Source organism: Pipra filicauda, unplaced genomic scaffold, assembly GCF_003945595.2.
Source record: "Pipra filicauda isolate LSUMZ 115617 unplaced genomic scaffold, ASM394559v2 scaffold1_size10287979_pilon, whole genome shotgun sequence".
NCBI lineage: Eukaryota > Metazoa > Chordata > Aves > Passeriformes > Pipridae > Pipra > Pipra filicauda.
The window spans coordinates 8,105,299-8,132,985 of NW_024104310.1; the positions used below are offsets into that span (position 1 = coordinate 8,105,299).

Below are 27,687 nucleotides of genomic sequence, written 5' to 3' on the forward strand. Positions count from 1 at the left end.
CTAGCAAGAGTGGCTGGTGAAGGTGACTTAAATTACTACTTGGCTACCAGTGACCAACATGTATGTACACTCCTGAAGCAGTAATGTCACTCGAGGGCAGGAGAACACCAGATTGTCCCAATATTCCTCATGGATAGCTGCAGGCCAACAATGCCTTTCACTGAGAAAAATCATGTTTGCAAATCATGCAAATGCAACACTACCTGGACACAATCAGCCCCAACACTTCTTGCAAAACTGTTTTCAGTTCCTTGCAGCTTTGCCAAAGCCATTACATGGAACCCCTGCCATGGTAAGCATTTTCTAGGAAGTCTCAGCCAGAATGGTTTCACTGTTTCCAAAAACAAGTTAGGGAAAATACATGTTTTGACCACATAAAAATTTTATGAAAGCATTTTCATCAAGAACCTCTTGCATCCTCCATGACAGGAAGCAAGGAGTTTTGGAGCATGTCCTGTGTATCTTTTGCTCTACTAAAACATCACTTCCCAGACTAGTGAGGCTCAAAAAGTTTTGTTTGCTAAGGAAAACTCAAAGTTTTTGCTGCTAAAGTGGTTATTTCCAAGTCAAGACAGAGTAGGACTTCCCTCACTGTAAGGCTAAAAATCATATTAAGAATAAGACAGTTGTATGTCATGTAGGAATAGAAAAATAGTTTGGACTGTTTGGAGACACTGAGCTCTGGGCTGACATGATCCACATGCAATACTTGCACAAGATAAAGACTTGTGTGTGATTGTAGGAACGGTCTTCATCAAAGACAACAAAACTTCCAATAGCTTCTCTTGCACTGCTCAATAAAGTTTTATCCTCTTAATTAACTATCATTCAATACATAATTTTCATCTTTAAATTTTGAAGACGGAAGTTTCCCAGAGGAAAAAACCCCTCACCTATGATGTTACTATATAGTACATTGGCAGAGAAAGGACAAGCTTCCCTAGGACAGTGGGCACTTGATCGTGATTTCTTGCATAAACTAATAAAGCTGAACATTTGAATACTCCAGATATGATATTCTTTAACAACTCTGGAAAGCACATCACAGGAAAATCCATTGTCCTGTTGACGTTCTTTGTTGCAAAATGATGGAAAAATATAAGCTGCGTAAATTTGGTGGAATAAGTGGTTGTCCACAGCTTTAGAAGCAAGTGTTCAGTATCTCTTCAGGTCAGACAGACAGGACAAAAAGCACTAGAAATGAGATTTTATTAGAATCTGCTAATGTGCCTCATATCACACCACAAAGCAACTCTAAAGATGGAAGAGAAAACAATTTCGAACTCTAAGGCCATATGAAATCTATTAATTCCAATTATCATTATAATCTCCGTAACGTTTTGTTGCCATGTTCACTCAGGATTCTAATCAGTTGTGGAAAAGTTCATGTAGAACATCCCCTATCACTGTCACCATGTCCCCTGGTATCTCAAAGCACATCTTGTGGGCAAAATGCCATTTCTGTGTGCCAGAGAGCATCAGCTTTAACAATCCCATAATGAATGTTTACTAGAAATGAATTACAGCTGTAAAAGAATGGCTTAACTTTACTGCCTCCTAACCCCAGCACTTGATCCCCCAGTCTTAAGAATGAAACTAAATCCAGCCTGCATTCTAACATGCACTTTTATTACAAACTTCTTTTAACTATTTTTGGCCCAAAAGTGACAGACATCTGTTTTCATACCTTGATTCAGATATTCAGTAGACAGCAGGAGGATGGTAGACAGGAAGAACTCAAGAAGAAATTACTTTTAACAAGAAATAGCAAAAAAGTCCTGCAGGGCAGGGAAAGGATGACCACCTCAGACACAACATCAGTTAAGAGTAGATGCAATTACTGAAAGTAATTTTACTGGTGAAAGTCTATTTCAGGAGACAGCCAGAAACGAGCACGGAACAGAAGAGATGGATGATACAGGAAGAGTGAGATGAAGGCCAGAGCATTACTAGGAGGGATTCCACTCTAATGCAAACTGTTTATCAAATGTCTAAATGCTGCTTTGTGCAACAATCCAGAGAAGCAGAGCATTCAGGAGTGAGCACATCAACCCCATGATGCTGATGCTACAATTGCTGCACACACTTTGCAGAACTCTCTTTTTCCAGTCTAGGAATTGAACGCAGATACAGCACAGCCCTGCAATAAACCTCACTCTGTCTGCGGAAAACACCCCAAAAAGAGATAGGCAGATGCTACAGAAAAGCTACAGAAAAGCAGTTAATTCTGCTTTCAGCAGATACTATTTATTATCCATAGTGAGCAAAAGGAAAAGTTTAACATGGATGACAAACAACACTGCAACAAATTAACGTGCTAAAACTACACCAATGCAATCAATACAACTGACAGGGATGTGTTTGCTACTCATTTGCTACTCTAATCTGGTTTTTCCTCTCACAGCACAGGTAGCTGATGGAACACAACCACTCATGAACCCCAGCTTAACCCATTAAAGCTTCTAAGCATAAATTGTTAACTAAAGCCTTTTTTCATGTTAGATCTTCAGAATAATTTCTCCTTGTTCTTTTCCAAGCTCATCATATCAGCCATTAAAGAAAACCCAGAACCACTCCTGACATTGATCAGAAGCAGGAACAACCTTAATATAGAAACATGACTACACAAACACCAAAGCTGGACAAGGAAACCCACAACATGTACAAAGATAGCCAGTTTTTGATCTTTTATTAGGTTCATGAGAGGTCTCTCAGCACCATATTTCAGGCTACAATGAGAAACTCCACACCCATCAACAAGCAGCTTTCGTACTTTTTGAGGAAACACAGGTAGGTCATTCCCATCCAAGGAACACTGAGCAGGATGAGTTTAGAATATTTTACTCCAAGTTTTCTGTTTATTTTTAAGCTGAGCATCCTTCAGATAAAAAGGGACTCTGGACACTTGTGAGTTTTTACTTTTCTGGTCTGATTGCTGCTTGGAAAAAGGTCCTTTAGGGAGTCCTAAGGAAAACAAATATTCCTGGCCTACCCAGTCCTTCTGTGGACTCCATATGTGCAGAAATGAGCCTACAGCCTGCCCTATTTCAGCTGCAGTGCACTGGTGATGTTTAACACCATCTCACCAAGATTTAGCCTTACACATCACCACAGCAGTACTATTAAGCCAGTCCTGGATAGACTAGTGACTCACCAATATGTTACGCTGATCCTAGAGAGTCCAGGCAGATATATGAAGTAAAGATGTTTTAAACAAAAAAGATGAGCAGCACTTCTTTCTGCAACAACAGCACCCTACCTAACACTGTCCATGCTAATTACACACAGAATAGTTTATGTGTATTCTTTGTATATAATGGAAAATAAAATTGCCCTTCAGCTTACAGCACCATTTTATTTAGAAGTCACATCACCAGGCCAAACTCTGCATATTTCATTATGCTACTACTTAGAACATAAATCTTTCTAGTATCATTTTTTCAACGCCACTCTCTTAATTAGAATCCAAATTAAATGAATGCCTTCTGTGCTTTCACATTCTCATTTGAGTAACCTTTGAGGAGAGTGAAAAAAAAATCCATTTCACACACTGGATGGCATTCAGTGCACACATTGAGCCTCATTTTTCAGCTCCTTTTATTAAGCTCCCTGTTTCAACAAAACTGGAGCATAATTTGATACGCAAGATAGTTAGCAACTGTTGATGGATACAGAACTGGAAAGCTTGCAAATACTCCAAAGTAGAGGCAGTCAGAAAAGTCAAAATGAGTTTCAAATTTCCCATTTAACTCTCACAGCAGAGAGACTTTTAAGTTTGACAAAAGATCATCAGTTGCTGTTTGGCTACAGCTACTTAATGAAACCTTACCAAGATTTCTTGACTTCTGAGCGCTCACCACTTGCCATCCAACAACAAAGTGAACACCACCAGATGTCACTTTACTCCCCCACCCCCAATATTAGCACAAACACAACGACAGCAACCAGTGCAAAAATTTAGGTCATAAAACAGGTACTGCAACTAAGCTGCCGCATTTCCACCCGCATCTCAGTCTCCTGTGATTCTACTCCTCTGGGTCTCTTCAGACAGAGGAATTCTGAGCAGTAAGTTTTGGTCTGACTCTCAACACTCTCAATTTCACACTTTAAGTTCTGAACACAGCACTTTACTTCCTTTCCACTTGGCTTTAAAATTAGGCCTAAAACTAGGTTTCCATTAAGTCTGAAAGGGTAATAAGGTGACTGCTTCCTTTCAAAACGCACATACTACTTTAAACTGGCCAAAGGTTTGCTATTATACATTATCTTTTGACAGGTCCCTGAACTTCTCTCACCCACCCAGCGTGAGCACCCACAGACAAAGCCTCAGCTTTAAAGATAAATGAATTGGGAGACAAAGTGAAATAGAAGCTTGAAAATCAAGAAAAAAAAAACCACAAAACAAAACCTATCAAAGTTTCTGAAGAATTTGTATTATTTTACTGCAGGGTTTTAGAAGACACACAGATCTTCAGCCTAATCAAGCGTCTCCAAATCATACCATGTTACACCCTTAAAAGTGCAAAGGTGTTTCAAAAACTGAAGGTTTGTTACTTTGTTTTGTTTTAGGCTAGACATCCTTTTCAGATATCTAAATTTGTAAGATGTTTAAAGTAACTTCTAAAATGGCTTAACTATTAGTGATTCAGCAGGTTTTAGGAACTTGTATCTTGCAACAGCAAGCCTCACGTAAAAATAAATATGTAAATTGGTAACCTTCTAACTCTCCATAAGCATAACATGAATGACTGACTAAAAAGTTAAACAGTGTGAGGGAAAAAAAACCTACAAGCTAGCTACAGATCCACTGCACCAAATATTCATATTTAAGCATGTTCAAGCTGCACAAAGGCACAAGCATTTCATTGCAATTCAAACTCTGTCTGGGCTGCTAAAAAAAAAAAAAAAAAAGCTCAAAGAATGCGATTGTTAAGAGCTTCCTTTCCTCACACACAGAAAGATTAAAATAAAAGGTGTTACTTTTCCAGACCAGTCCCACAACTGCAGGCAGCATGCTCGTAACCAAGAAGCTGCCTTATTAGCATACCGGCTTTAGATATTTCTCCTCACAGAATGACTCAGCCTGCTATTTTCAAAGTTTTCCTTAAATATTTGTCCTACATCTCACAATAGCAGCTACCAACTACCGAAAAAAACCACATCCCATGAAGTCTCAGCCACTCCACGACGCTGAGCACGGAGATTAGCCGTTCGTCCACATTTGCATCCACCCGAGCTAATCCCTTCTGAAAATGAAAGCTCAAGACATTCAGCACGGATCTTTCAGAGGTAAAGCGACTGCTTTGTGCAAGTTCGAGGGAAAAAAAAACAAAAACAAAAACAAAAAACACAAAACAACAAAAAAAACAAACCCACATCCACAGCACGGTTTAGTGCTTGCAAGAGGGGAAGAACTTGCAGGAGTTTCCCTATGGAGCAGAGCACGCTCTGTCAGAGCTGCAGCGAAGAACAACCAGAGAGAGCGGCCACATAAGGAAAATCGAGTTTACAGCTGCCGCTCCGAACAGATGTACGCGCTGCCATAAGGAGAAGAAGCTTTAGCCGAAAGAGCTTTCCATCACTGCTCCCAAAGCCTATATTTGGTATCGCGGACGTATTCGAGGAGAACGAGTGTTTCCAGGGGAGGAGGAGGAGGAAGGCTGGTTCCCCCCGGAGCAGGGAACCCCTGGCTGGTGGAACTGCGGATCCAGGCGCCGGGAAGGGCAGCGGGCACAGCCGGGACAAAAGCTCCGCAGCGGGATCGGGTGGATGCGGGGCCGGGAAGGGCACGGCCCGGGCACGGCGCATCCCCGATCCCGCCGAGGGGATGCCCCGCTCCCTTCCCGCTGCCCAGACCCCGCCGGCAGCGGGGGTGTCCCCGGCCCGTCGCCCGCGCCGCCCCCGCCCCCCGCTTCCCTGGATTTTTACCTTCATCTTCGAGCTCTAGTTTCTCCAGCATCCCTTCGGAGGCGGCCGGGAGCTGCGAGGGAGCCGGAGCCGCTGCCGCCGCCTGCGGGAGGGAAGAGAGGAGAAGGGGATGAGCATCCAGGCGCGGACTCACCGGCCCCGCGGCGGCACCGGGCGGGGAGGGAAGGCGGGACGGCGGCGGCTGCCCCTCGGCCTCCGCACACGCTGCCGCTCGCACCCGGCGCGGGGGGAGGAACCCAGGGGGGAGGACCCGGGGCTCGCCCTCCCCCAGCCCATCAACCCCCGGCGTGGCTCCCCCCGGGCCGCCCCGGCCGTGCCTCCTGCGGGCGCCGCCTCCTCCCCGCTCGGCGGGAGCGGCTCCCCGAGCTCCCGTTTCGCAGGACGGCGCTTCCCGCCACGCCTCGCCGCGCCGCGCCCCCCCCTCCCCCCGGCGGAGCGATTGGTACGTCCCGTTTTGCTGCAGTCGAGCCCGTTGGTCGGCGGCGGGAGGGGATGGGAGATACCACTTCCGCGCGGGAAAGGGAGGGGTAGCAGGGGCAGGTTTAGTGCCCTGAGAGCTCTGCCGGCGCGGCCGCCGCTCGCTGCCCGTTCTCCAGGCTCGGCGGTTCGCCGGGCTGCCCTGGGCTAGAGAGGGGCGAGGGGAGGCGGAGCCGGGGAAGCCCTGCTCTCCCCCCGCCAGCCGCGGTTGGTACGGTCCCGCGCGTTCACCTGCGAGGCAGCGGCGGGGAAGCGGACGGTTCCACTGCCCGCGGGGGGGACACGGGGGTGTGGAAGGGGTTTCCCCCGTGTGTGACGGGAGCTCCCGCAGTGCGCCGGGCCGCCATCCCGGGGTGCCCTTTATCCCGGGGTGCCCTTTATCCCGGGGTATCCGCCATCCCAGGTGCCCCCTATCCCGGGGTATGCCCCTATCCTGGGGTACCCGTCATCTCGCTGTACCCCCTATCCCGAGGTATCCCCTATCCTTGAGGTACCCGCCATGCCGGGGTACCCGGTCTGGGCACAGGCGCGCTCGTTTCCATTTTAAAAAATTTCCAGATTAAGTTAAGATTCAAGATTATCCCGAATGTCGGCGTCTCCCGTGTAAGCGGCGCCCAAAGCCGCCCTGGTCCCAGTGTCTGTAGGACGGAGTTAACACCACGGGAGGCTTCAGCCTACCAAAGACGGGATTTACTGCACCCTGTAAGCCAGGCTATAGCAGAACCGATGGAAATAAGGAAATATTCGCAATAGGTTGACCATTTTCATTTATTTAGACAGGGAGGTGTGGTAAAGCTTTAGCTGGGCTTCCTTAACTCTAATGAATAGACCCCCGCTGACAGCTTAGGGAGCTCAGCAGGACCAGTGCAGTTCAGACACAGATGCTGCAGAAGGGGAAAACAGATTATTTCTTTGGCAATGGCAACAGATCCTGTGGGCAGACACACATGGATGGTGCTCCAGAGGAGCCAAAGGAGTCATTAGGGAACATATGAAATCTATTGGTCCCAAGGGGAAGCTCAAGCTTCAAAAGTTCAGCGAGTCCTTCAAGGAGGGAAGGGTGATAAGATCTAGGATAGCACAGTAATGTGCAAATAATGTAGGAAAGTATGAAAGATAATTAGAATTAAAGCTACGATGGGAGGAGAGAGCCAAAAATTATGGGAAAACAGAAATCTGTCTCATCTTTCAAGTCCAGTGAAGTTTCAAGCAAGGAAACTAAGTGCTGGTGACAGCTTTGTTTTCCCAAACCACCTAATTCTAGGGAAACTTTTAAGGATATATGGAAAAGTTAACAATATCTAGTTCTTTACTGTAAAGATCCTTTGAAAAGAAAATCCTACAATATTTCCTTCCTGAGTGTATTTTTAAAAGACTTCTAAGATTTTAGTAAATGCTCTACCTGACGAGTCACACAAGATACCAAAACAGCTCATATTAACTTATTATATTTTCAACCTACTATTTAAAATGCTTTGGAAGCTTTTAATTGTCTCTGGGAGCTAGCTTTAAAAGCTCTAAATAATTTATCTTCCTTATCATTTATCTTGATAGTGATAAGATTTTTGAACATCTTTTCCTCATCAAAGGAAGAGAAGAAAAGGTGACATGATGGACTGGAAATAGCTGCCATGATTTTGTTTCTTTGTTTTTATTTACTCCCCATAATCATCTAGTAAGCACTAGCCATGAGGAAATACAACTCCTAGGTTGTTTGTAGCTGGAAGTGACACTGAGTCTTGAAAGGTGTGCATTGCATTTCACCTGCTACAGAACACGAGATGTGTTCTGTAGAAGTCAGATAAGCCCACTTCATGCTGCACTGCACTGTGAACCTCAGAGCCCACTGCAAGATCAGGATTTTATAGTGGCAGAGTCTGCACCCAGACCAAGAGTACTATGAGATACTCAAAATAATAAAAAGGCAGTAGTTTAATATATAACAGAGATTTGTAATGGAAACTCTATAGCTATGTTGTACCATCCACACTACTCAAAAAAAAAAAAAAAAAAAACAAAACCAAAGGAAATGGAGAACTAAAAACTGAAACCCCATCCTTCAATCTGCCTGCAGTCTCACAATTTGTTTAAACCAATTTTGGAACAAGCTGCTGATCATGGCGTTCCTTTTGCTCCTCGCTTTGCATTCTGGCTCCTTTTGGCTTCTAGGCAACACAGTGAGTCAGAACAGGAAACTGATGCAGCTGAAAACCAAAGGGACTAATAAGAAAAGATTGGGTTTTATCCAGATCAGTTCCTGATCCAGGTCACTGTGCAGTTGTATCAGCACTGGGACGTGGAGTGCCCAGGGCAGGAGTGACAGTGGGACCACACCTTCTGGAAACAACCTACTCTTAAGTCAGTTTAAATCACAGTCAAAACACCATCCTGTCCATTGTGAACAGGATTAGACAAATTGGAAGATATTTAACAGTATTACCTCTCTGCAAACTCTGCCTGTCATTTTACAGAAGGATTACTGGATAAAGATATGGAAAAAAATCTGTCTTTCAAAGGACTTATAATTTCCACCAGGATGATATTATATATTGTAACATTTCAGTACATGGGTTTTTTTGGTGACTGTTTGTTCTACTGCCACAGGAGGTTTCTCTTAACTATAACCAAGGAATTTGACCAAATTATGCTTTAAAAGTTTGCTATCAGGTAACCAGTTTCAACTGTTCGAGATACCCACTGCAACAAGACAGAACATACTTTGCATGCTAAATACTGCCAGGCAAAATAAAGTCTATAGAGAAAAGTTTAGAAGAGAGATACGTGCAAAACAAAAGCTGCCTGAATACATTTCTACTTTTCTATGTTTTTATAAGGGCATTATTTGTGCCAAAAACCATGGACCAACACAACCTTAATATAGCAGTGGCAGCAACCTTTGTAGAGCCAAAGTAAAACAACTCACAGTTGATACAATAGCAAAAGTCATAAAAGGTGGATGTAAACAAAAGGAGTTTTAGGACTTCTAGAAGCTAGAACATAAATTTTAATAGGTAACTCCTTACTTTGTCTCTGGCTGTTTTCTTTATCTTCCTAGTGCAAAGGGAGTGAGGAGTGACTAATACTCTGTAGAAGTAAAATCAGTCCTGTAAATTATATATTCACTTATAATGAATATGTTAAAACCTATCTGATAATCTAGGTTTCCTTTTTCTGATAATCTAGGAGTCCTTTTAGTCCTATGTCCTATTGAAGGAATCCCATTGTTTTCATAAGAGCATGGTAAATTTAAATGATAGGAACAGTTCAGGGATGTGAACAGCAACTAACATCAGCAGAAGATTGTTTTTACATAGTTTCCTGCCATCTTGCCTCCCTGAGTTAGCAGGAATGCACCCACTAGGGTAGGGATCTATCCCTGGCAGCCATCAGATCACCTGTATCAAAACGCTTTGACTCAGAGCTACTCTGCAGCTTTTCATGTTGAACAAGTTCCCCTGGGCTGCTGCTTCTGCAGCCAGTGGAGAAACAAATATTTCTGGGACATCCTTCACACGGCCCATTTTAGATTGGATAAAATGATTCTGGACTGACCAGAGCACTGCGCCTCCACCTGCTCAGGTTCACTGTGCGGGAAAGGTGGGGGCAGCGAGCCAAGAGACTTTACACCCCTTGGTGCAAGTTTGATTCCAACATGTGTAAGAGAGCAACCACACCCATTTCAAGCAGACAGAGGAAAGAAGGATCATCTCTAACATCCAGCATGTATAACCAATGCCAAGCCACTCTCAAGTCTCCTTAGTAAGAGGCTGGAAGTCCCGTGGTGAGCAGATGCAGCGCAAATTAATGGACTTTTGGCACTTTCTTGCATGACAGGCACACGAGCAAGCCAGGAACGACTGCTAAAGGTCACAACAATATTCACCAGGAAGGTAGTGAGGCTTCTTTATCTGACTGGAAGAGTTTAAGAGAGAGTTCCACAGAAGTTCTGTGTTCTGTCCAGTATCGTTCAGTGTTTCCACTGATGACTCGATAAAGAAGTAATGAATAACCCGACCACATTTTCAAATGACTGAAAATGACTCAATGGCAAGAGAAGCTGCTTTTATAGGGACAGCCTTAGAACTTCAAATAATCTTGGGAATTGCTGCAGTGCTTTGAAAAACAGGATGCACTTTGATACGGGTAAATAGAACATGTTACACAATAATCAAATGCAAAAATAAAATGGGACTTGCAGCAGTCATGCAAGAAAAAGACCTGAGAGTAAAACTGAAAGTCAGACTGCAGTGTCAGTTTCTTGAAAATAAAAAAAAAAAATCACACTGTCTACAAATGTGTTATAGGTAAGACGTGGAGAATCTGTTCTACATATTCTCTGGTTAGATGCCAGCTGGGATCCTGCATTCAATTTTAGGCATTAAACTCAAGAATGAACCAAGAGAGTCCAAAAAGAGGAACGACAATGATCTCGGAGTCTAGAAAACCTGTAAAGATCGTGAAAACTTTGCAGTTTCTTCATCTAGAAAGGAAGAAAAAAAACCATGGAACAGAAGACTGAAGAAAAATACCGTAACAGTCTCCAAGTATAATGTGTTTTTGCAAGAAGGAAAGTGATTATCTTCTGGGTCCACTGATTATGGGAAGTTATCTACTTAACCTTTAGCAAGGAATTTTTAGGTTGGACTTTGGGAGAACTTTCTGACTGTACCAACAGTGAAGCACCAGCACATTTTACTGAAAAAACTGTAAAATCTCCATCAGAGGAGGTTTATAGCAACAGGTTAAACCAAAAAAATTGTTGGTTATTATTTCCATATAGTTGATTGTGCCATGGGGGCAAATGAATTTTTAATGTCCCTTCTAGACTTATTTTCTTTTGTTTCTATTTTTGTCCAATCTTTAGAAAAATATATTTAGTCTTAGTATGATAATTCAATGAGAATTCTTTATATGTATCTTTTGTACAAAAGCCAGTTTACCAACAATCTAATACAAATGTAAATTTGCTTTTCCTCCCTCCCCACAAACAAGTAGCCTTAATTCTGTGTTAGAAAAATTCTAAAGCAAATATTGTTTGAGTAATAATAAAGATTACATATTACTCTTTGGTGACTGGGTAGGAATAGAAAGAACAATCTAAAAAAAGAAATGCTGCTGCAAGTCACAAGTCTGTGTGGAACAGACTTATTCAAGCATTGCAACAAAAATGTTACCTGTGCTTTATTTAGAAATAGGCATTTCCAGGTAAATTCAAGGCTTTTTCTTTCTTGATGGCTTGATATGGATATGCTGAGGTGCCACCTGCACAGCTCATGGCTCGGCAGTAAAACTGAATGCCCTTCCCAGTACTTCAGAGGGGAAAAAAAAAAGCTACTTACCTTATAAAACCTAATGGATTGAAGAGCAACAGAAGGAATTCCCATCTAAATGCAAATCAGGGCAAAGCCATTTTGAATGCAAGAGTAAACTACAAATGGTAATTTTCCCACCATTTGCTAGTGCTCCTTACTACAATTACAGTTATATACAGCTGAAGTAGTTCACAACTCTTCTCCTGATGAGCTGTCAAAGAACAACTTATAATTTTTCCAAATGTATGTCATAGCTATGTTTATCCTGTTGCAATTTGTTTGTGCAAAATTAATTTAAAACACCTCCTGCTTAATTTTGGCTTAATCTAGTCTGGTTTGTGAAGTAGATAAAGACAAGTTATCAGCAAAAAAAGAAAAAAGGTTCCATCTCCTGCTTAATCTGTAAATTAAACTCCTATTTGTTTTTTGCTAGAGTGTGGTAACTGATACCAGTGGTTTACAACAGCTGAGAAAACTGGAACGAGGGAGGCTGAGGTCAGAATCCCATCTTGGATCCCTTCGGGATTTAGAAATGCCACCTGCGAGGTGAAAAGGCTGCATGGGGTGGCAGTCCCTGAGTGTGCTGGGTGCTTCGAGAACATGGTCAGGCCCAGTGTAGAGCTCCAGGCCTGGTCTGATACAGAGTCCTCCTTACCTCCAAAAGCTCAGAGTCATCAGAGCAACTGAGCAGGAGTTGTAGTTTCTGCCATCTATTCTAAGGAACCTCTGTTCCAGCACCAAACCAACCAGTAAGGAAGGGGATGCCTCATACAAAATGCTGGATTTTTTTTATTTTTTTTTTTTTGGCTGAAGTTTTTTCTTCCTGTACCCAGAAAGAATGCAATAAAAATTACTTTAGTCTTAAAAGGCTTTTGAAATATTAAATGCTCTAATCATGTCAGTGAGTACCAAGTGTAAATGAAGGTGGTTACAGCTCAGACATTGCAATTTGTTTAGAACACAGTAACCAACTCCCATAACAACACCAGGCACTGACAACACACTCTGTATTGGCATTGTGTGTTCCCCAATGTCAGCTGGGTGCTCTGTCCCTAGTCTGTGAGGCCCTCAGTGAATTAGGGACACAACTGTCCTGCAGCAGGTATGAAAGTGAGGGAACAACTGTGTCTATTCTAAACTTATTTCTAAAACTGCCATCATGTAAGAACTCTGCCTTGAAAGGATTTTTTTAACTTCATCCCAACATCATCAGGATATGACTCGCCCAGTGGTCCTGAGCAGGAGTCTTTTAGCGTGGAATACAGAACAACTGTATATTGCTTTTATATTTTACAGCTAGTAACTAGTCTCCTATTGCAGGTATCTTCCCATATAGCAGCAGCTATAATATTAATTATTGTACAGAGTTAATTATTAGTGATAAGCAGTCACAGTTGGGGATCTGTAGTAGGTTAAAAGGATAACATAAATGGAACAACAAGAAAATTTAGCCAAATCCTAAAAAAAAAAGAAATATAGGACTGCATTCAGCACTGGGAAAGATGATGAAATGGACAACTTGCATTTCTACTAAATCCTCACTGCAATACTGAGTGTTGAAATCTGCTTACCCTGAAGATAACATGGACTGAATGTGCAGAGTGATTTCACATTTTTAGTGGCAAGCCCTTCCTAAATATTTCTGTATGGAAATGAACTTGCAGTTTAATCCCAGTGAGTTTTGTTCCTGACTTAATTCAGACACGGGATAGATTTACAAAACTTCCTTTAATATGACACCAGAAACAAAGAACCCGTTTTATACACAAACAGTGTCCTGCAGCTCCTCACTTTGAGGGAAAAAAATGGTACCAGTGAGAGAAGACTTAAGGATTTCTGAAAAATAAACTTAAGGACAGCAAAAGATGAAGGAATAGTCCAGATCCCAAGCTAAATTCTTAGAGAGAAGTCAAGGCAGGAGTGTAGAAGGGGTAGGATTTGTTTACATAACTAATCTGTAGCTGTGTGTCTGATCCTGTATCACTGCTGCTCAGATAAGGTGGAGTTTTGAGTCAAGAATATCAGAGGCATTCTCTAGACAAGCCTTTGTGGCCCACATTCCTTCCTCAGATTACTCATATAGAGTATAGGTGGAGTCCAAATCAAAATTATCAGTGTGACACATTATTAATCAAACAGCACAACTTAAATTCTGTCCTTTTGAACACAAAGCTCAAAAAAGTCAAGTTACAATCACTTGTAACCTCCATTGCAAACACAGGGATGCCACTTAGTTTTAATCTATTCCAGAGCTTTTAAGTGTTCTTGTCTTAAATATTTGTTATTGTATATGTTCAAAAAGATATAGTTTAGCTGTTTTCACACGTAGACTTGAGTGCTCCTTAGGCTGTTTGAAATAGGACCAACCCTTTATCACACTGAAGGTCACAGTTAGGGGCAAGGGGGAATTACTGCTGGAGAGAGCTGCAGCAGTCAGGTAATAAGCATGATTACAGTAGATATTTTGTTGTAGGGAATGTACATTTCAAAAAAAAAAAAAAAAAAAACCAAAACAAAAACAAAGAACAGATTAAGATAATCCTATTGGTAAAAAACAGGTAAGCATCCACTTATTTAAAGTGAATGGAAAAGAAGAAAGCATGAGCCCACATTTATGTGGGTCTTCATTTGCTGGCACCGAATACAGGATTATTTGTGTTAGTTAAAGTTATGCACTTACTTAAGTACTTTAGCTGGATTGAGGCCAGAGTACTGATGAGTAATCTGCAGAACTGAGGCCACTGAGAATAACAAATGAAAAAAAAATACTCAGAGCCAAATCTGATTTAAATAAACACACTACCCACCATTTTGCTTCCTTCATCTTAGTGTTATATTTCAAAGCTCAGTCATGGATAGTGACTTCACTGTGCAAACACTTATTACACCAGCTTTTGATGATATTTTTCAAACTTAAAATGAAACAGTTTTCCCCCTAACAAAGCCTGAAGTTAATTGATACCACACTTGAAGCTTGACTAAACTATACGAAATTCTAATAACCTATTCATAGCCTACTGTTCAAATGTAATTTTAGAAGCACAGAATGGTTTGGGTTGGAAGGAACCTTAAAGATCATCTAGTTCCAACCCCCTTGCCATGATAGGGACACTTTCTACTAGACCAGGTTGCTCAGAGCCCTATCCAACCTGGCCTTGAACACTTCCAGGGATAGAGAGTCCACAACCTCAAGTCCAATGCCTCACCCTTATAGTAAAGACTTTCTTCCTAAAATCTATCCTTAACCTTCCGTTCTTCAGCTTAAGGCTATTTCCCCTTGTGCTATCACTGCGTGCCCTCGTGAAAAGTCCCTCTCCAGCTCTCTCTCAGCCTGTCATTTGCGTGATCATCAGCAGTTTTGAGAGTCTGGAAGCAGATCTATCAAACCTGGATGTTGGCAGAGTGATGCTGGTCAGAGTTACAAAGGCGGCTTCCTGAGAAATACAGAAAACCTTCAGCTCAGAGCTGAGTCACCCACAATTTTAATAAAACTTCAAGGAGTTTGCATGGACCTGGGCTGAATAAATAACTCCCTCTGTGGCACAAGCTGCTGTGCCACAAATGCAGGTAACTGCAGCTAAACAGAAAATGAGCAGCTGCTACAGGTGGCCACTTTCTGCAGGGCTCATCACGACTGAAGATCTCAGTAGGGCTCCAGAAGGAGCTTTGGAAGCTCTCTCAAACAGGCAGGCAAATAATGATGCATTTTTTAGTGCAGTTCTAGGAGGACTTTGAACACCAGGAAGGATTTCCTCGTAGCCCTTGGGGTTAAGCATTAGCTTTCAAGCCCACCCCACAGCTGACAAACTCTAAGGATGAGTGCTATCAGTGGCCCCACTAAAGCTTGTGAAGTCTGTTATCTCAGAGTAGCTACTACTGTGCACAAACAAACCAATATATTAATAAACTTCCTTCAACACAGAGGCTATGGTTGACCTGTAACCTCCAAATAAATTAATTTTCAACTAAAAATGCACTGAATGTGCACAGCTTGAGGAATCTAACCCTCTTCTTGAATTCATTCCAGATCTACTGCTGATCACTCCAGGCCTAATTTTTGTGTGCTGCTTCTTTTTTGTTGCTATGCATGAAAGAAAGCTGCAATGATGGCAACACTCAATGGGTGTCTTCCTTCTGTCATGCATGCTTTCCATTTTGACAACCCCTTAACTGCATCTTTCCATCATTTCAGGTACACTACCAGTGGAATCAGATTGTGCTCTGTGCTGGTTCTGTGGTTTGACACCACCTGGAAGGACTGAACCAAGGGCTGTGCTAAGCAAGAAGCGTATCAAGCACCTGAGCTCAATGTTTCATGGCTACAAACAGTACCACAAAGAGACATGCAAATAGTGGTAAGGCCTTTCCCTCTATTCCAGGAAGTGGAATTGAAAAAATTTGAAATTATTTCCACACTAAGGACCAGGGCTACACCTCCAGCAAGCTGCCACCACGCTCATGTTCCTGCAGAGCTTGTGGAGATGCAGATACAGAAGTATATCCATAGGCAGTGGATGCTTACAGTGTGGAGATGGCAAATACTGGGTTCACAAGCACATAAACTTAGATGCAGATTGAGTCTGTAGTTAAATGTCTGCAAAGAGCTGAAATTATTCCTTGTCATGCTTCCCTGGGCCTCAGAAGAGCAGCCTATTTCAGTGACCTTTTGTGCACATCTTGATGTGCTCTGAAAACATGAGGGTTTCCTGTCCACAGTTACAGTCTGCAGTGTAAAAGCCTGTTGCTATAAACTTTAAATACAATAGACTCTGTCTATGGTTAACTTATCTTGAGCTGCTTGCAGCTCCTGTTCAAAAAATATCTGAGTTATGTAGAACTTTTTAATGTGTTTATCACCGTAACATTTCTGACTTAGTGTAGCCTCACTTTTATAAATGGGAAACTGAGGCACTGAGAGACCAAGTGCCTTAGAATTGCACAAGTGATCTCTGACAGGGCAGATGGTTGCAGCCAGCTCTCTCTTGTCTCCAAGCCATGTCTAGCTACTGGCACTATTTTTCTCCTTTTTAAACTCTTGTTTTCCTTAATGACTCTGGAACTGACTCTGAATGACTCTGAAGGCAAACTGCAGGAAAGAAGGTTGTGCACTTTCTGTGGCAACTATTTTGTATCAAAAACAGTGTGGCCAGCAGGACCAGGTTGTCCCTCTCTAACTGGCACTGGTGAGGCCACACCTCAAGTCCTGTGTCCAGTTCTGTGTCTCATGACAAGAAAGACATCGAGGTGCTGGAGCAAGTTCAGAGAAGGGCAATGGAACTGGTGAAGGGTCTAGAGAGTAAGTCCTGTAAGGAGCAGCTGAGGGAGCTGGGGTGTGTTTAGCCTGGAGAAAAGGAGGCTCAGGGATGACTGTACTGCTTTCCACAACTGCCTGAAAGGAGGTTGTAGCAAGATGGGGCTCAGCATGTTCTCCCAAGCAACCAGCAACAGGAGAAGAGGACACAGCCTCAAGCTGCAACAGTGGAGGTTTAGGTTGGACATCAGAAGAAATTTCTTCATGGAAAGGGTTGTTAAACATTGGAATGGACTGCCCAGGGAGGTGGTGGAGTCACCATCCCTGGAGGTTTTCAAGAAACAAGTGGATGTTGCACTTAGTGCCATGGTCCAGTTGACACTGTGGAGATTGGTCAAAGGTTGGACTCAATGATCTTAGAGGTCTTTTCCAACCTAAATGATTCTGTGATTCTGTATTCCTCACAGTGCTCCCTAAGAAATCAGCTTTGGCAGGGTCTTCCCTGTGTGCAAGATGTCTGTTGGGATGTACTTTTGTGCAGTCATTTCCAGCAGGCTTAAGGAAAGGGGGAAGAAAGGGGTCTGTTGTCTTCTTTCATAAGCCATGTCTTCATCTGTAGCTGTTGCAGTTTATGTGAGGAGCTGGATCCTGAGGTAGAACACACCATAAATGTTTCCCAGTAAATACTGGAAACACCCAAAAATCCCAACACCCAAAGCTTGAAATGCCAAACACACAACAGCAGGGAGACAGCAATCTTGCAGCTGCTGCTCTCCTTGCCACTGTCAGGAGCTATTTTCCATTGTCACCAGTTCTCCTCTCCTCTCCCTCTCCCTCTCTCTCTCCCTCTCCCTCTCCTCTCATTCCCAAGCTCTTTCCCTCATTCTCTTCTGAACCTTTAATGTATTCCCCAACTGTTTTTTCCATCCTCTGTCCATCAGCTTCCTTTCTCATCTTCAGTACTTGAGGTTGTCATTTTTAAGTGTTTTAATAGACCATAAAACTTGTACAAAGCCTCTGATCCGGCAAAGTGACTTGACATGCACACAGCTTTAAGTGCTCTAGTACTGTTGACTCCAGCAAGGCTACCAACATACTTAAAATTAACCACACATTTAAGTGTTTTCCTGGATCAGGGCCACCACCGCATCGACATCAGCCAAAAACAAAACAGCACCTGAGATTCAGCAACATTAATACACAGCAAACTCAGCCAAACCCGGGGCTGTAACCTTCAGGTTACCTTTCCTCAATGCCTTCTGTCATTGCTCACTGTGTTATGGCTACACTTAAAATCTCTTCTGTAAGCACGCACTGGAAGTCGTGTTTAGGAACAATCCTGTTTAAGCCAATGCTTTCTTACAGTTTTAGAATTTCCCCGGCCTGTTTTGCTAGATCAGGCTCTTGGACAATAAGGTCCTCAGGGCAAGAAGCATGTTTACTTTTTTGCTTGAATCATATGTGCTCATATACCACAAACCAGTAATTAGTAACTTTCTGTTCAGAGGTACAGAAGGAAGAAGATTTTCTACATACCACAGATGCCCCGGCTTGTGCAGTTTTAAGTGAAAAAATAGGATAGATCAAAATGTCAAAAGCCTAACATACTAACCTTACCACTGGCAGTTTACTGAAAGACTAAACATGCAAAAAGACTAAATTAATCAATCCCCTCTCGAATTCTGTTCCCTCCCCTTCTTTTGCTGCCCTTCTGCCTCTGTTACCTTTTCTCTTTTATTCTCTGTTGATTAATTCACCGGTTTACACTTCAGCTTCTAAGCCCCATATGGTAGGAGCCTTGTCCTTTGTTAATCATACAATAAGATTATGTGCACCTTGGGCCCTGTACAAATCATTATTGTCTTCCTACAAATGTCTTCCACATGGCCCCACCCTCGGTTCCAGCTGAGAACTGAGCTGCTGTTGTGAACAAGCTCAAAGAGTAAATATTTTGCATTCATTTCACCAGCACAATGGAAACATTTTTCCAAGCTGCTGCCAAGATGGTATCTAGTCCTCTTCTGAGTCAGCAGCCCATGCAGCTGACTTTCAAATGGCCAAACTTGCTTGATTGTAATCTTAAAGAAAAAAAACCCAGTCACAGGCTGTATTTTTAAAGAGCTGTATTGCTCTTCTCATGCACAAGCAGGTAATGACACTATAAAATATGAAAGTTGAGAGAAAGAAGATAAACAGGAGTGAATCTTGTTTCACAATGTCCCCTTTATTTCTCCCAACTTCACAAGTTTATTTCAGGGATTGGGAATGTTGTAAGTGAGAAAGGAATATGACTGCTTTGTGTAGAAAATTTCCAACCAGCTTTTTACATTCTTTAAAGCTGTGTTGGCCATTAAAGACTGTATCCAAAAATAAAATACAGGCAAAACTGGGTTAAGAGAGATGCAGATGCTGAGGAATGCTAAGAGTTCCCTTTCATAAGCATTTTTTGGTTATTCTTAGCTGTTTTTCCCTCTAGTCCAATCCAGAAGCAGGAAAGGTGCAACCAAACAGGTTCAAAGCTGTGCATCTCTCTTCTATTCTCATGGAAAGACTTTGGTCTATAATCCCTTCCCTATTGTGAAGAAACAGCCTAGATGGTAAATAATTTTTGTATTCCAAAATTGCCCAGTTTCTTACCAGCTGGTAACTGGTAACTGTCAGTGATCTTATATTAAACTGCAGCTTTCCATTAAATTAGAGAGTGGGTATCCAGTTTCTAATCACTAATGGAGTTTACTCCTATGAGAAGTTCTGATCTTCTAGATCTTCTACCAAATAACAGGATGCTTATTAAATTATCGAGTCTAAAATTCATAAATAAACTGTGCCATGAGAAATCAGTTCAATGGGTAAAACGAGGCTGTCCCTCGAGCACCCTCTTATGTCACGTTACTTAACCAAAAGATATCTATTTATATAGACACACGAGGCCAGATCCTGAGGTTTAGCCTTTCTATACCATGCACAGTGCAGGATTTAGGGTGATAAAAGTATGCTAGGTTTAAGCCACTAACTCTGTCTTCAGGATGCTGGGGTCATGATTTCGGTACCAATGTGTATCTTAAAAAAGCCCCAGAGATGGTCTAGTTTTAATTGCCTTAGCTACTTATAGCCCTGTGAGAGCTGTCAAAGCAGCTGGGAATTGATTGGACTCAGCATTCTGGCTATTCATCCTTTCCACCTTGCCTTCCTCCTTTTGATCCAGGACTAGGAGGAACAGGAATTGTAGGACTTTATGTCATTAAAATAAATTCTCCGCTGAGTGAATCCATGGATAGTTGATTAAATTATCTCTGTGGCTGCAGAAAAAGCCACAAGCTGACACAGACACACACTTCCTTAGGGGAGAAAAAAAAATCATCTTTATGCAATACAATTTCTCTGCATTGGAAGATTGATTGAACGAATCTGAACACTGCAACCAGAATACAAATATGTGAGGAAACCAGTGTTTCAGGTGGTTGTGATTGGACATTTTTTATTTTAAAACAAATAAGTAGCTTTTTTAAAAAAAAAAGGCAAATCAACCAGTAGAAAAAGGATATTAAGATGCTTCTTGCATATTTTAAATACTAAAATGGGAGGAAAATACCAAAGATATGACTAGTAGGGAGAAGGTGAAGTGGACAAACAGAATATTAATAAAATGTGAGTTTTAATTAAAAAGTTGTGTGAAGTAGTAGAAGCTTTCTATTTCTGTAATGTTCAGGTCCAAGTGAATTTATTGGTTCATTTATTCTTGAAGTCCCAGTAAATCTCAGTACGGATTTTTCCAACCATATTAAATAATTCTCCTGTGAGCTTATATTCAATTCAGTGGAGCTACCATGATGTCTAAGGAGACTGAAATCAAAGCTGGGGGGGCTCAAAACATTTTCCCAGTAATATTTTTCGTAATTGTTGCATAGTTCATCACAAAGTTATTCCTTTACTAGGTTTGCAGCTAATTAGTTATACGCCAACTGTTGGACAAATATATACCATTTTAAAATTGAACACACTTTCACGTGGATAACAACAGCTCCCGTAGGGAGAAATGCTTAAACAAGGCTTGTTACAGCCCCTGGGATCTATTAGAGAACACGATCACCTCCCAGGAGTGCTGCTATTAAGGCACTTAAAAGGAGCCTGGACACACCAGCACTGCCAGAGCTTTCATCACTGGTAAATGACGGCCTTTCGGGCTCTAATTTCGGTGATCAGTTTACTGTGGTGCAAATCAGAGCTGAATCACAGTAATGCCTTGGCGCTCTCATGCATTGCCTTAAACCACACAAATGCTGAAATAAGGAGTTCTGGTGCACTTGCAGACTGGATTCCTTTTTTCTCAGCCTGTGCCTTTTTTCGTGACAACGTCGGAGTCAAAGAACACTTTTTCTGTTCTCTTTATCAGTTTTAAATCTCTATAACCAGCTGGCAGGTTACAGAGCTCTGATAGGTGGTGTGGCTTTTTTTGAGAGAGCCAAACCCAAGGACCTCCTGCACATATCCTGGTTCCCAGGCTCCTTGCCAGCACGGGGTGTGATGTAAGAGCCTTTCATGCTGAACAAGTTAACAGCCCTGTTTTGGAGTTTACTACATTTTGGCTAAGACACAGCATGAATAGCCTTGCAGGAAAGTACTACTGTTTAACAAGCAAGTAGCTGCAGGAACAATCTGGCTTCTCTCTTGTATCTAGGACTAGAAGAGTCCCAGCTGTACATTACGTCTCTCCTCTCCCATATACTAGAGCAGAAGGGACTGTGTAAAATGAACACAGACCAGTCTCTTTCAGTGCCTCACGTGTGCTTTGTCTGCAGTTTTAACAGGACTTGCTCACACAAGGTAAGAGTAAGTCTCTGTCTACCATTTGTCTGAGATTTCCTCCTTTTAAGAACGTTCTGGGTGATTACTTGGCTAAGAGGTTATTTGGAGAATCACACAGTCATAGGGAAAGTACCATTTGCAGGCATGTTCTGCCTTTGTCACTTCTTGTGAGCAGAGAAAGCCCCGGCTTTGTTTTCAACCAAAAGAGACCTCAAAGGCAACTCTCCACTCTGGAGCAAGCATCTTCTGGCCTGGACTCCTTTCATGTTGGGAAAGGGGAAACCTATAAAGGCCAGGAAATGATGTACCACAGAAACACTTGTGTTTGCAGGACACAGGGAACAGTGATATTTTCACAATGTCTTATACATCAGTGGAAGAAGAAAGGGTGGAATGAAAAGGATACAACCACATTAAAGCTTAACACACCACATTCCACTTCAAAATACAGGCAGAGGAAACAGGGCAAACGCGCTCATTACTGAATATGCAGCCTCTCTACATTCCTTTCATGGTCCGTAATGTCACATTAGAGAAGAGTTATCGTTTACCACTTACTGCCTAGAGGTTACACCATCCAAACAACACAAGGCCAAAGTACATGAGTCATGAACTGTATTGTGAAAAATCAAGTCGCTCCTTCCCTGTGTAACGCAGCGCACAGTAATCTTTAGGTGCAGCTTTGATCTCTTATCAGCTGAATTTCTTATTATAACCTTCTAACTCCATGGCTAGAACACCTGCACAGCCAGGGGAAAGCCTGTAGGAGCTGCTGCAATGGTGTGTCACAGCCCCATCACATCTCGCTTTGGGCACCTCTCAGAAGTGCCCGGCTCAGAAATGCAGCACCCAGAGTCACTGCCTTTGCAATCAGTGCAAGAGGCTGCTCAGCCCCCTGGAGATCTGATTCATCCCCTAAAAACGCCTCTCTGGGGGATACAGAGACAACTACAGCCACTGTACTCCCTGCTTAAGCAGCTCAGGTAGGTTTCTAAAGTTAGGTGGGATAAATCCAGACCTCGGTCATAATCGCAGACACCCATTTAGCATGAGGTTAATTGCTTAGCTTTGAGTTCTGTGTTGAGATGATACTCGCTGAAGGAGGATCTCCCTCCCTCAGGAACTCTTTCCCACTATTTATTCCCTTCACCAGAATCAAGGGCTTAAAAATCACATCAAAATATACACTGTTGTAAGTGCTACTAAAGCACGAAAGGAAATAAATATTGCTGGGAAATAAACATTTTTATTCTTTCCTCCAAGCCTTCTCTCTTACTGATTAGATTCAACTGTTCTGCACAAGAATTTCAGACATATAAAAAACAAGTACAGAATCAGCTTCAAATGCAATTAATTATAAAAATGGGCTAAGAATTGTTCCAAGTCCTAATACTGCACCTTCCCGCTCTTCTGGTTTTTTTTAAATAATAATTCCCGGCCTGGGTCCAAAGGTTCCTCTTTTCTACTGCAATATATATAGTAATCATGAATCATTTGTAATAGTTCTGGGATCTCACACCTTATCGCCAGTTAAACAATGTAATAAGTAAATGAGATTTAAGTTGACAGAGCCCTGTAGATAAGAGTCAACTTCTCATTTCAGATGCCAACATAGAAGCTTCCCTATCATTAAACTGGTCATCTAACAGCACGGCCATGGATCCATGAAACCATTTCTCACTTAATTTATGGTGTGTTTTTAAGATAATTCAATTTTTTATGCCAGCAAATGGTGATGTAAGTAAACAAGAAATCGAGTTTGCCTTTTACAGATTTGTTTATGGCGTGTGATTGTGAAATCATGTATTTATTATCACATAGCTCAAAATAAATGAAATGTTTGAGACATGGTACTCAAATAAAGATTCGGGTTTGTGCCCTTCTGCAGGAACTTACCCTTTCCCTCTAACAGTTTCTCCTACTAGAAGAACATGGCAAATCTAATCTCTCTCTCCAGTCTGTTGAAAATTAAACATCCAGAGCTTTGTTCCTCACCGAACTGTGGCTGCTGACATTTATTACCAAGTAAACCAGAAACCTAATGATTCACAGCCCTGCACACTCACTGTTCTCAGATATAAATGAGTACAGAGAGTACCAGACAATCAGGTGCTACACATCTCATATGTTTCTGTATCTTCTGAACAGGAGAGAATTGTGTTCAACATGCTGAGTTTCCACCAAGACTTTCTCTTGTACATATATACAACCACAACCGTTCATAAAAACTTGCTGAGAATTCTGTTTCTTTATTCTGGCATCTTCTACTCAACTTCATATTGTCTGAATCAGCAAATAATTAAAAACAAAATAAACTCTTCAGTCTTTTGGTCAGTGGAATGTGCTAAGATTATGTTGTTTCCTTACTTCTATTCTAACAGGTACAAAAGGCTCCTCTGTAGCTGCATAACACAGATAAACACATTCATATGCAAATAATATGACTGATTGACTACAACCTACTCAAAATATTTTTGTGTCCTACAAACCTTTGGGTTTCATTATTTATGTATCCCAAGACTATACTGACATGGAAAGGCATTGAGTTGGCTAGACAAAATTTACTGCTGGAGTTCCCTAACTGTAAGCACATTTTATTTAATACTTTAATGATTTACTTTTGCATAGCAGCAGAACAGAAAGTCTGTAATTTGTATTGCTTGTTTAATCTAGGAAAAACAAAGGTTGGCTACAGGTACAACAGGATGTAACAAACAATGAGTGAAAACAGCCATTAATTATAATTAATGGTTATAACCTGTCCATGAAAAAAATCAGGTCGAAAATCAGAGACTTCCTAACCTTTACAGAAGGGGCCCCCAAAACAGAGCATGTGTTTTACAGGATGTGTGTCAATGACTTAAAAGTAGCCTGTGAACACCGACCCAGGACCCAAATGCTTTCAGCATCACAAGAGCTGCTGCTGCTGTGGAGGTACCTAACACAGAAGCAAAAAGGTTTTGGGATTGCTGTGTTACCGTGTTCAGATCCTGGAACAGCTTTTCCCATGGGCGAGTGGGAGGAAACTTCCTGCTTTTAAAATAAACTACTGAGAACTGGAACGAAACAGAACCTGCAGTCGTTCGACAGAGAAACTGATGTCAAGAACTTTGTGCCCTTTACATTTCTAGATTTCTAGATACAGAAAATGTCAAGGATTTTATATTTTGAGGGGGAAAAAAAGAAGAAGAGAGGGGCAAGACAGATGCAGGGTAGTTAATTCTGGTCAAATCTGCTGGTTCCATGAGGCAGAGGAACAGAAAGATACAGTTAATGCAAAGGAATTAACACAAAAAAGAAAGAAGGGGCAAAAAGGAAGAGGAGAAAAAAAGAAAAGAAGGGGCAAAAAGGAAGAGGAGAAAAAAAGAAAAGAAGGCGTGTGATGCCTCTGAGGTTCAGGCTGACCAAGGGAGAGGGGAGGAGGCACAGTGGCCTGCAGTGCAGATCTTGTGGTGGAAAAAATCAGAGGCTGGCATTCATGCGTTCCCAGGAAATGCTGAGTTATGCATTCCCAGGAACTGAAGAAACTGTTCTTATGAAGACACCTTTACTATGTGGGGGCTGGATAAGTACCCTGGTAGTGCTGCTCTTCTTCCTCTACTCTCTGAGCTGGGGCAGGAGGTGTGATAGCAACTAGTGCCATTAGTCACCAGCTGTCCCAGTCATCTCAGACCCCAGAGGCAGCAGGAACTCAAAACACCTGCAGCTCACACTGTGAATTTCTTTTTGATATGTTCTCCTTGGCTGCTAACTCTCTCATCAGTTCTTCCTGAGGGAGATAAAAGACAATACTAAATAAAATCTTACCCATCTCCAAGGTGGCATCTCAACAGTGTATGCTGGGATCTGTAGCCATTGCAAAACTCACTTTGAGACTGGTGCAAACATCAGTTACTGCTTGGGTAAATCAGAAGGGAGCTACCACCTTTGGATTCCTAGTGCCTGCTGAGCCATATTCTGGGAAAGCTGGAATAAAAGGCCCACGACGCTGTCCTTGTGCTGTTCCACAGTATGGACACACACACTGTAGCCCATCAGTCATAATACAAGAGAGTTAACGCACAACCCTGTACATTTCCCACTGGAAAACCGGACACATGCTTTACTTACTGGTTTTGAGGTAGCACAGGGAGCTGGTGTCATGATGGGAGGCTTGGCTGCGCTTTGAGCTGGAGGCAAAGAGAATCTCTGCCCTGTGTCCGGAGGTGAAGAACAGTGAATCCGTGTTTCTAGTCTCTCAGGCTCATGCTTATAGGATTCAAGAGGAAACGTGGGCTGCTTGGTCACTTGTGTTGGGGTAGATGGAGAAGAGGAGAGGCCAGAGGCTGTGAACAAGAATAAGGACCCAAGATCAGTTCAGAGGAAGAGCACGTGGAAATCTCAGCTTTATAGTGAACCTGTGTGTTTTCATCATATTTTCCCAAACTAACAGGATGGATCTCAGCTCCTTGTTTATGAAAGGGAATTGCTCTGCCTTGCCATGAAAACCGTTTTAAACTGGATGAACTGTCTGATCCATTACAGGGAGGTGCAGTTGGAAGATGGGAGTGCTGGAGGTTTGTGTTGTATTAACCTCCCGTCTGACTGCCTATTTCTAAAATGATGCTCAGCACGGGTATTACTTTACTGCTATCATTTTAATACTCCTATGAGTCTCAGGATTACAAATGGTTCAAGAGCTTTAATGGTTGCTTTTTCTTCTTTTTCATTATTTTCTCGTCCAGCTGATAGAATACAATTAGGAGCAGAGGCAAAAAGGAACAGGGCATATTTCCCATGAGCCTCAATTTGCTTTCTGACGCTCTTGGCAATGCCTTTGTACAAACTAGAATTGTTTTCAGCAGCCTTTGAGGGGAAAGATCAATCATATCTTTTGCTGAAAATCAGTGTCAGCAGCAGATAATTTCTCCTGTGAACATCCTGTTTTTATTTGACATGTGTATCTACCCCAGCTGTATTTTTGGTCATGTTCCTAGGGCAGTTCTGAATTGTGATCAAACAGATTTAAGCTGTATTTATTACCCATTTAAGAACCAGCAGACACCCACAACCAGTTAGAAAATTCAGGTGCCAGCATCCGTGTTTCTTGTTATATCTATATGTAAGTCAGCAAACAGAGGGAGACTCTCTGTTGGCAGCATAAATCAGGATAGACTTAGATGCATAAAAGCTATAATGCTGAACAGGAATATGTATTTTTAAGTGGGCTGCAAGATCTCTGAATTTGGTTCACTTCTTGTCCTTCCAGAGACTTGTGCAGATGATCAGTTAGTCCAGCAGAGACTCAATTTCATCGAAAGGGAGCAGATAAGCACAAAATCCCAAGCTACTCAAATGAGTGTTTGGGAACACAGTGATGCATCTTCATGGTAAGTAAGGCTCCTGTTCTCAGATTGAGTTTTCAGGGCTCCACTAGAGATTATTGCACCTGAGATTTTTTTTCCCATTCAAGAGCTTTGCATTGGTGTAACTGAGCCCCCACCAGTCCTTCCTTTGAACCCAGGGTAAAGTGCATTAGTACAGTTCACTTTGTCACATTTTACCTCACAGGGAGCACTTTCAAAGAAAACTTTGTATTGATGGAAAGTGAGAATAAAACTCAGCAATTACTAAGATGCTGAGAGTTGGAAGACTGGAAATCCAGCAAGTCAGGGAGGGATCTATTACTTGAAGAAACTATTACTCCTGACATATCTGGGGAAGAGTTAGCATATCTTATGGTTAAAGGAATTAACATGGTATACAGGTAATTGTTCTTTAGCTATTATTCTTCTTTGAAAACAGCCTTCCTTGATGGCTTTTACATAATAAGAGACTTAACTTTATCATAATAGAGTCACTCAACAAGAAACCTGAAAAATAATTAGGCTCTGATGTTTTTTATTAGTAGTGGGTTTAGTGGTACAGAGTACT

The 27,687-nt window shown here is 42.0% G+C and overlaps 1 protein-coding gene across 4 annotated transcripts in view; it reads right to left on the reverse strand.

Moving 5' to 3' along the window:
• Window positions 1-27,687, reverse strand: part of PRKAG2 (protein kinase AMP-activated non-catalytic subunit gamma 2) — a 207,962-nt gene that overhangs the window by 42,712 nt on the left and 137,563 nt on the right. For 3 of the 4 annotated variants that reach the window (XM_027727847.2, XM_039380758.1, XM_027727848.2), the window contains exons 4-5: window positions 25,885-26,099; window positions 5,929-6,010 (exon numbers count right to left, since the gene is read on the reverse strand). In XM_027727847.2, the coding sequence (XP_027583648.1) occupies window positions 5,929-6,010; window positions 25,885-26,099 (297 nt within the window). Of the gene's footprint in view, window positions 1-5,928; window positions 6,011-6,245; window positions 6,315-25,884; window positions 26,100-27,687 lie in introns of those variants that run through there. The other variant, XM_027727851.2, reaches the window with a different exon arrangement.